The sequence below is a fragment of the Myotis davidii genome, unplaced genomic scaffold (assembly GCF_000327345.1).
Source record: "Myotis davidii unplaced genomic scaffold, ASM32734v1 scaffold238, whole genome shotgun sequence".
NCBI classification, from domain to species: Eukaryota; Metazoa; Chordata; class Mammalia; order Chiroptera; family Vespertilionidae; genus Myotis; species Myotis davidii.
The window spans coordinates 2,476,541-2,486,713 of NW_006293779.1; the positions used below are offsets into that span (position 1 = coordinate 2,476,541).

General features: G+C 53.4%; 1 protein-coding gene across 1 annotated transcript in view; it reads left to right on the forward strand.

Annotated features, from left to right (window-relative positions):
- The window catches only part of GALNT14 (polypeptide N-acetylgalactosaminyltransferase 14), a 179,656-nt gene that overhangs the window by 161,475 nt on the left and 8,008 nt on the right, over window positions 1-10,173 (forward strand). Inside the window, exons 10-13 of the mRNA XM_006767571.2 lie at window positions 946-1,072; window positions 3,567-3,659; window positions 7,272-7,355; window positions 8,043-8,187. Coding sequence (XP_006767634.1) covers window positions 946-1,072; window positions 3,567-3,659; window positions 7,272-7,355; window positions 8,043-8,187 — 449 coding nt within the window. The remainder of the gene's footprint in view (window positions 1-945; window positions 1,073-3,566; window positions 3,660-7,271; window positions 7,356-8,042; window positions 8,188-10,173) is intronic.

The following is a 10,173-nucleotide window of genomic DNA, read 5'->3' on the forward strand; positions in this document are numbered from 1 at the left end:
TTGCCGTTATTCAACCTTGAGGAGTCCTTTCTTCATCGTAATGTGCACACATTGTCCGCGCTCGAGGGAAATCTGAGCTTCCTGGGAATGCGCTGTAGCCCATCTGGCAGCACCTGGGCGGGTGGGGCGAAGGTGGCAACGGAGGAAGTCTTGTCTGCAAACCAGTAGCTTTTCCAGGGACACACGGCAGGGGGCAGTAGGGGACAGACAGGTAAAGGGTGGCTGAGGACTGTGAGTGACAAAGCAGATGAGGATCAGGACCAGGCACCTGCCTGGATGGTTGGAAGGAAGGGAGACAGAGCAGGAGGAGGGAGGGGCAGCGAGGAGAACTGCACTCTGGGTGTGGGAGGTGCCTGCTGGAATTGACTGGCCCTCTCGCTTGCACACGGGCCCTGTGGTTTGCTGGCCTGTCGGAGTGCGGAAACCCCTAGCTCCGGGACAGCCACTTCTATCTGGATCTCGACTGACAGCAAATTCTCCCATATTCTCGAATGGAAATTCTTTCTCCTTGGTCGTGATTCTAACCCTCTGGGGTTCTGTGAGGGAGTTTAATGTCTTCCACACGGAAACCTTCCTCGTGTCCAAAAGCAGCGCTCTCCTGGCCACACGGCTCCTGTTCTCCAGGCGAAGGCATCGCAGGCCCCGCCCTGCACATGCTCCCGGGCTGATTGAGAGACATGCTCCTCCTCCACGCAGGCCACTGTTCCCGCATTAGCGCACACCACCCTCCCAGGTGTGAGTCATCAGCATCCCCACCTGTGGATGCGGAATCCGCTTGCCCAGCCCGTGGACGCACAGCTGTTAGCCCTGCATCCTCCTCAGCGGGGTGCAGCGGGCCCTGACCGCCCCCTCAGGCCCGGTGTTTCCTGGTGCCTCCAAGCTGCCTTCCTGTGCCCACCCACCCCCTCGAGGCAGAGCCTTGACGGGAGGCATGCTGTCTTGCAGAAATGTCCTTCAGAGTGTGGATGTGTGGGGGCAGCCTAGAGATCGTCCCCTGCAGCCGCGTGGGCCACGTCTTCCGGAAGAAGCACCCATATGTTTTCCCGGACGGAAACGCCAACACGTACATAAAGTAAGTGCGTGTCCCGGGGGCTACAAAGGGGCTGCAGTGGCCGAGGGCTTTCCTGGCGATGGGCTGTGGCTGCCCGGGTTCCCCAGCAGGTTGCCCAAGTGTTTTGGGTGGTCAGGAGCCGCATAGCACACCCTCCGGGCCTCTTCCTATGCAGGGGGGTCAGGGCTGCCCGTCCAGAGTTCGGCAGGGACCCCCAGGCTGTCAAGGCCCCATATGTGGCCTTGGGGGCTTTAAGTCATTGAGCTCAAGGTTCTGGGCATTTTGTGTTGTTTGGGGTCAGGGAAGGGCAGCGGTTTGGGCCCCCGAGTTCTAGAGGGCCTGCTGAGTCACCAGGGAAGATTCGGGATTGGGGAGGCACATGGGATCCAAGGCCCACGCCTGCTCCAGGGCTGGCCCTGGGCTCCCCTCCTAGTGCCCTCATCTCCTGGCCGGGAAGGACTCAGTGACCCAGGGGTGTCCCCGTGCCTTTTCCTGCTCTCCCTGTGTACATCCTTCTGTGCTTGATTTCTTCTCTTTCAATCTTTCTCCCCTCCTTTAAATAAAAAATCCATGTACAGTGGGGCCTTGACTTACGAGTGTCCCGACTAACGAGTTTTTTGAGATACCAGCTGTCTCTTGGCAGATTTTTTGCTTTGAGTTGATAGAGTAATTTGAGTTAACGAGCTCCTTAACGAGCTCGGTCTTGGAACGAATTAAACTTGTAAGTCAAGTCCCCACTGTATTTCTGCTTCCTGTTTTCCATTTTTTCTCTAGCACCTTCTCTCCCTTTTCTGAATCCTCTTGTCTTTACTCATTTTCTCACCTATTTATTCCCTTTTTCCCTATGATTGGGTCCATTTGGGGGAAGGAGGACTAAGCACCTCATTCAGCGTTTTTCTTCCTCTGGGTGTCTCTTTCCTCCTCTGCATACTTCCATGCTCGGTTTTTCACATATATGAACAGGTCTGGGTCACGTTCTGACACAGCAGGCTCAGAGGAGGTGTAGGTTTGAGTCATGGGAAAGTTAACACCTTTTAGAAACGTGGTGGGCAAGGGTGGGCAATGAGAAACCCTGCAGGCGGGGGCAGCGGGGAACAAAAGTGGGGCTGCCTCAGCTCTCGGGTGTTTCAAAGCGAAGGATGAGCTGGGGACATAGGAAAGCTCTGTGGCTGTGCTGTAGAATGGGGCAAGCTAGGGAATGAGAGGCAGAGCCTGGGGCTCCAGAACATCCATTGTCCTTGAGCCTGGACCCTGGCCGGTGGCATCCTGCATGCCACCAGTGGGTCATTCAGGGGTTAGAGGAATGAGGTACAGTGTCTCCTGAGCAGCGTCCGGTTTGCTGATGGTTCGGCCAGTGGAAGGGTCAATAAGACAAGAACTGCCTTCAGAGCCCCAAGAACTGGGCTGCGTGTACATGACTCCTTTCAGGCCCATCAGCCTGAATGGAAGGGCTCGCCACAGCCCTCTGTTGAATGCCTGTGCTCCAAATAGAATCAGGAATCTGGAGGAGCACCCCGTCTTTCGTGAGCCCCAAGTTCACTGCCGAGGGCCTCCGCAGGGGCTGCCCCCCACAGTGCCCCTGGCATCCGATTGTCTTCTGATGAGCTGTTTCTGTGCTCCGGGCTTCTTCCCTGTGTCCCTGCCTCTTTGACCGCTGAATGATGACATTCTCAGTGCCTCTGTCCCTCTCTGACTTCTTTCTGTGTCCTTTAGGGTCAGACTCAGAGCAAATACCTGATTTTAAAAATAACCTAAGAGTGCTCTAGCAAAATGTCTGAGATGGCTTGATTACTTAATTCTTTACACCTGCAAGCAGCTAGTTGCTTGGACAACAGGGAGACCTTGGCGAGCTGGGGCCTCCCCACTCCCCCTGTGCAAAGCGGGAGCACCTGGAGCAGGACCGGGGACGCCGGGGCAAGGTAGCGGTGTGGCCCTGCTCTTTCCTCCTGGCTACTGGTGCCATGTGGGTGTGCCGGGCCGTCCTGGCTCTTTTCTTCCTACGGTTTCTTTTTTGAGAGTCACAGAAGTTCAGTTTCTGGGTAATTTTCGGTTCCATATCTTTTGCGGAAGAGTTTGTCATTACTACGCAAACCCGATGTCTTGGGGTGAAGGTACCATTGGAGACTGGGTGGGACGGGGCTGGGAAGAGTAGAGTTGCTGGACCATGTGGCCCCCGCCTGGGTGATGCTGCCAACTTGCTCACATGTGTGCATTTAAAATATATATACTGTATGTTTTGTATGTAATTTCAGAGAGGAAGGAAGAGGGAGAGAGAGAGAAATAGAATCATCAGTGATGAAAGAAATTCATTGATCAGCTGCCTCCTGCATGCCCCACACCGGGGATCAAGCCCACAACCGGGGCAGGTGCCCAGACCGGGAACAGAACCGTGACCTCCTGGTTCATAGATCGATGCTCAACCACTGAGCCGGCTGGGCCATGCATGTGTACTTTAACTGGGTATGTCCCGGGGCCTCTCAGGTAGCACCTCCCTGACACCCCCTGTCCTCCCCAGGAACACCAAGCGGACAGCTGAAGTGTGGATGGATGAATACAAGCAGTACTTTTATGCTGCCCGGCCGTTCGCCCTGGAGAGGCCCTTCGGAGAGTAAGTGTCCCTCCGGTTGACTTGTGCCGAGCTAAGAGCCCCAGCTCACGGGCCCGAGGCGAGTGGGTGCTGACAGGCCTTCGCTTAGCTGGTTAGCTGCTAAGGCCGTCCAGCCCCAGGCTGCGGGGCTCTCCCTTCACAGCCTCTGGTTCCTGCCAGGTTCTGGGAGGGCAGGGCACAGGCAGCGCCCGTGGAATGACTGTCTGGCAACCCTGACCACCAGCTCCGTGGGTGGGCTCTCCTTGTCCAGTGGACTGATATTTCCAGGTTTTCACAGAAAGGGAGGATGTGGGACTAAACTGCCTCAGCGCCTGCAGGTCGGAGTGCCTGCCTCCTGGTGCTTCGGCACCCAAGCCTAACTCCTCCTCCTCCCTGGTGCTGCTGACATGACACTCCGTAGCATCAGTCTCAGGAGGCCCTCGCTATGCCTCCTGGTCCCCCTCTTTCCTGGCCAGCGTTCTCCCTCCAGATCCATTTAAATCTTCTCCGTTCTCCCCAGCCTCCGAGTCCACACTCTCCTGTCAATCACAGTAGATGACACCTTCTCTTTTATAGATGGAATAGATGCTATCAACTTCCCAGGACACACCAACCTATCCACTTCACTGTATCTGCACCACCCTTCTCTATCTCTTTCCTCTCCAGGGACAAGGTGTGCCTCCTGCGGTGATGGCCAGCCCTCCACCGACACTCCAGACGCACTTTTCATTCCTGCATTCATTTATAAATCAACATTTATCGAGCTCCCACGGCCTGGATTCATCTCCGCCTGCCTCCTGGCTCAGAGCTTATCAAACTTTAATGTGCACACAGACCTCACGGGGATCTTGTTGAAATGTGCATGATGGTTCGGTGGGGCTGCATTTCGGATAAGCTCCCAGGTGGCCCCGTGGGGCTGGTCAGAGGACCTCAACTCAGGAGCGAGGTTCTAGGGTGCTGGTCCCCAAAATAGCCCCCACATTGCAATCCCTGGGGGAGCTTCAAAACCTGATGCCTCCACTCCACTCACAGAGAGTTGATTTAGTCTGGGGTGTGGCCTGGGCTGTGGGATATTTTAAAGGCACCCCCTCATCCCTCCTGGTGATTCTAATGTGCAGACTGTGTGGGAACCACTGCCCTAGGGGACTTTGCCCTCCATGTATCTCCACTCTCACCTCTTCTCTGCTGCATGGTTCCTGTCAGCATTTGAATTTATTCAGCCTTTTACATCTTCAAAATAAAAAGAAAAGGAAGCCCAACCAGTGTGTCTTAGTGGTTGGTTGACCATCGACCAGGAAGTCACGCTTTGACTCCTGGTCAGGGCACATGCCTGGATTGGGGGCTTGATCCCCAGTAGTGGGCATGCCCGAGGCAGCTGATCAATGAGTCTCTCTCATCATTGATGTTTCCATCTCTCTATTCCTCTCCCTTCCTCTCTGAAATCAATAAAAATGTGTGTGTTTTTTTAAAGAAAAGGAAAAGGGACAAAGAAAACTCTATAAAAACTCTCCTTCAATCCAACTTGGCTCAGTACGTACACCCTGTCCTCTGCTCCTTCAGAGCCAAGCTTTGCCAATCAGCTGCCTGCATTCGCTGTCCACTGCGCCCCCTCTATGATCTGAGGCCTTGCCTCTCCCCCATCCTCTTGCTTGTTCCCACCTGGCTCACCCATGACTCCTTGGACCCCATACCATCTCTGTGTTATCCCATTAGTTTGAGTCTCCTCCACCCCACCCCCTCTCAGCCCAGTGCACTGCTGATCTCTGGGTTTCTATAACTACCGTCCTGGCTTTTGTCTGCTGCTCAGGCTCTACCTTCTCCATCTCGTTTGCAGCCTCAGTTTTCTCGTCACCCTTATATGTTGGTCTTCCCTGAGGATCTGTCATAAGCCTTCTTCTTCCTGCACATTCTCTCTGGCGTCAGCCACCACTTCTCTACTGCTGCTGCTCACGTCTGTCCCTAGGCCCGGACCTCTCCTCTGCGCTCCAGTCCCTTAGACCCAAGTCTCAATGGGACATCTCCACCTGGATGTCTTCCAGGCTCCTCCAACTCAAGTTCCAACTGAACTCACCCAACTTTGTGCCTAAACTTGCTCCTCATCCCATAATCCCCATCTCAGTGAATGTTCTTCTTTGCATCCTGTTGCCCAAGTCTGAAATCTGGGTGTCAGCCTCCAGTCCTCCCTCTCCCCTCACATCCAGGCAGTCACCAGGTCATGATAACACTGCCCCATTGACACCCAGACACCCAGGTGCCTGCTAAACACAAAATATTCAGCACTTAAAAAAAAATCCATTCCTGTCCCCATGTTGCTTAGAGCCTGGTGAGGAAATGTGGTTAGTGCTATGTAAGAAGTCCTGGTGCCAAGAGAGTGGTCTTAGGGGCAGCAGGCATAGCTGGGACAGAGCAGGGCCAGTCTGTATGGATGCCCGGGAGGGACAAGATGGAAATGTCCCTTTGGTACTTGGATGTAAGGGACTGGTGCAGATGGAGAGAAGTGGAGGGATTTGTACCTGTCACTTCTCTCCATTCCCAAACCCTACTTTTATACCTGAAATCATGGTCAGCACCTGTGCTTCTGCAACTGCCTCCTAACTGCTCTCCCTGCCTCCAGCTTTGCCCCATCAGACCCACTCGCCATCAGTAGTACGCTCTTAAAGTACAAACATCACGTCATGCTCTGCTCAGAACCCATCAGTTGCATCATTGCCCTTAAAATAAAGTCCCACCCACCTCCTCCACAGAGCCTCGCCTCACAAGACACGATATGGTCTATATCTTCCTCTCTCATCCCACTCATTTCCCCTCTTCCATCCCCCCTCACACATACATTTGCACACACACATATGTTCACCTCCTACAGAGCTGCTCCTGCCCACAGAACTAGCTCACTTTTTTACATGCATTACTCTCTCTCTCTCTCTGCTAGTCTCCTGCCTCTACGAGGGCTCCTGCCTCACCCTCTTTCTGCTTTGTCTAGATAACACCCACTTTTCCTTCAGTGTCATCATGTTCACCTCCACTGACCTGACAAGCAGGGGCACACTCTGAGTTTCTCCCACAGTCTCTGCACGATCACCTACGTCCACATAGGGCGGGGATCACTCAATTCATTACCTTTCTCTAATGCTCAAAAGCTCATCATTATATCCCCCAGTGGGCACAATGGCTGGCACATAGTAGGTGCTCAAGAAATAGTTGGTGAACAAATACATGACAAGGCCCCAGAACCAGCCAAAGAAGAGGATTCTTTGAGGCTGGAGCAGTGGGGGTTGGTATTTCGACTGCAGAATCCTAAAAGGGATTTGTGAGTAACTAGACTCAGAGGTGCGATGGTGAATTATTACAACGCACCGAATGTCCTTGTAGCCTTGCTTTTAATGAAAAGCCAAAACACCCCCAAAATCCATTTTCAAGTTAAAGCACAAGTCCTTGGTGTCGTTACTGCACCACTGTGAGCTATTGCTCAGTGTTTCCATAGCGCTGTCTGGAGCTCTAGAAATCTCTCTCAGTTCATTTTTCCAGTGCCCCCCAGAGTGATGTGGGCGCCGAGCATGGGCACAGGGTGTGCCATGTGCCTCCCAGCCCGGCCCCTGTCTCTGACAAAGCATGTTTCATCCTCTCTGCCCCCAGCATTGAGAGCAGATTGGACCTGAGGAGGAAACTACGGTGCCAGAGCTTCAAGTGGTACCTCGAGAATGTCTACCCAGAACTCAGGTATCTGCCCTACTATGTGAGCCTTTGTGGCTGCAAGGAGAGGCCCTTGCTGATTCGGTCTGGATAAGGGACGGCCTGTGGCCAAGGGGGTGAACGTATATAGAGAAATCCAATTAGCTCCCCTTTATCCTGCAAATCAGCAGAGGGGTGATATTAACCAGTAGCATGAGGGACTGAGGTTAACGAGGACCAGTGTTTCTCAATGGCTGGGGTCTGAGCCCTGGGTGTGACTTGAGGATCTAGAATTCGCAGGTTGGCTCCATTCCAGCTCCATCTGACCTTTGATTCTGGGGTCTTTCCTGGCTGCCTTATTCTTTCAGGTATCCTCTTCCCTAGCAGAGTTCAGGGCAAAATGCCCTGCCATTCTCTAAACCAGTGGTTCTCAACCTTCCTAATGCCGCAACCCTCTAATACAGTTCCTCATGGTGTGGTGACCCCCAATTTCAATGTTACAAATTGAACATAATGAAAGCATAGTGATTAATCACAAAAACAATATGTAATTATATATGTGTTTTCCGATGGTCTTAGGCGACCCCTGTGAAAGGGTTGTTCGACCCCCAAAGGGGTCGCGACCCACAGGTTGAGAACCGCTGCTCTAAACACTGCCCCCACCCCTTCAGCTGCTAGTTAGGGTTCAAGTCCCAAGAGCAGCAGATTCTCACCTCTCCGGTGGCTTTCCCCCAGAGTCCCCAAGGATTCCTCCATCCAGAAGGGCCCGATCCGACAGCGCCAGAAGTGCCTGGAGTCTCAACGGCAGAAAAACCAGGAGGTCTCCAACCTCAAGTTGAGGCCCTGTGTCAAGATCAAAGGCGAGGATGCAAAGTCCCAGGTGAGTCACTGGCTGGGGATTCGAGAACGTGTGCCTCTGTCGCCTGCTTTTACGTGACACCAGGTGTCCAGTTATACCCAGAGCCCAGCAGCGGAGCAGGAGAAGTATGTCCCCCTCACTCTGGGGTGGGTTCACTCTGCCGGGTTCCATGGAATTTCTCTGAAAGATGCCTTACCAGGCAGCATCGTGCCCATAGGGAATTGCCATTCAGTGAGCAGTTGAATGAGGATGTCATTGGTGCCCAGCCTGCTGGCAGTAAATGTGGGCCAGGTCAGGCAGGGTGGGTGGGACAGCTACTCTAGAATACGAAACGCAAACAGAAAAGCATGCCGCTGGGCGGCACTGCTCCAGCCTGGAGTGCCTGCTCTGCGAATCACTGCTCCAGGAGGTGACGTCAGCTTTGCTAAAGCTATTGGCATCCTCTGCCACACCCGCCTCTGAGCAGGGCCTTGTTCATCCCCATCCTGCCCTCACCAGGCCTGGGGCACTGCCTCCTGCTTCCCCCAGGTCTGGAGGAACCACATCGCCCCTTATCACAAAGGTTTTCTGGTGCCTTAGTGATTCATCAACATAGCACCTCTATATCCTGTGGGCCAGTGCATTCCCTCTCTCCCCGATGCTAGAATGGCTCTTTTAAAGGTCACTGACAAATACATGGCCCACTTCAACCTCTGTACCATTTGCCCATCTTGCAAATGTCCCTCCTGGCTCTGGGGGCTGTGTGATCCAGATTCCCCCACATTTCCATTCTCCCTGTCTCTGTGTTCTTCGCTGGTTCCTCTCTCCAACTCTCATGCCATTACGGGTAAGTATTCACCGCGGATCTCAGGTCACTGTTCCTTTCTAAAGTGGTTTCTTGGAGATTTTATCCATGCTTCCAGCTTTGGAAATCTCCTCTGTTTCAGTGATTTCACAAATTCTGTATCTTCATCCATCTGTGAACCCATTCACTGACTCAGCAAACATCTACCTTCTCTGCTAACTGTGCTGATGCAGAAATGAAAGGCTAGGTTGCAGGCCTCCGTGGCCCCTCAGGGGGATCTAATGCACAAAGAAGCAAGCAAGCAAGCAGCCATTCTCATACGAACTGTGTCCTGGATAGAGTTTTGTCCAGATGGTATTCAACGTATGCACGAGAATCAGGGACATCTTCCCAGAGGACTTGCACTTGAGCTGCATCCTGGGAGATGAGGGGCCCTGTCATTCCAGTCCTGCACACCTGCCTTGGCTTCCTCATGCCTGGTCAGCACTCCTCAGTGTCAGCACTGTGGACATTTTGGACTAGATAATTCTTTGTGGTTGGGTTGTCCTGTGTTCTGTCGGCTGTCTAGCAGCATCCCTGGCCTCTGCCCACAAAACTGCCCCAGTTGGGGACCACTGTGTTAGATGACAGCCGTAGCCTCCAGTCCTTGTCCCTCGGCCCCCATCCGGCATGCTATCACCTCATTCTTGCTCCCCATCTCTCTACAGCCTTCAGTGGCTCCCCATTGCCTACCATAAAAATCCACATTCTTGGTCTGGCCTTTGAAGCATCTCACCACCAGCCTCCACTTGCCGTGACTTTTCCAAGAACCATCTCTCTGCTCCATCAGGACACGGGAGGGGCTGCCCGAGTCACCCAGGAAAGGAAGCAGAGGTGTCGGTTTTGCTCTAGGTGGAGGGCTGGCTGGAAATGGCACAATTTGCTCAAGTGGCATTTTGTAAAATGTTTTGAGTAGGTGACACACACCCTTCTCTTCTGAATCGTGTGTGGGCACTGCTCATGGGGATCCCAACAGCCAGGATGCTGCGTGCCCCTGTCCCTGGGATGGGAGTTTTCCTGTCTGTATCCAGCTAAGTGGAGGCTTTTCAGTACTTGATGTCTTTGGCTACATACGGAAGTGGGAGGTGGGGTTCTTTGGGTCTCGGGGAGAGGTCCCTAGTCGCTTGGCCCTGGGAGAGGTTGCCAGGCCTTTATTGGACCAGAGGGTCATAGTATTTATCCCA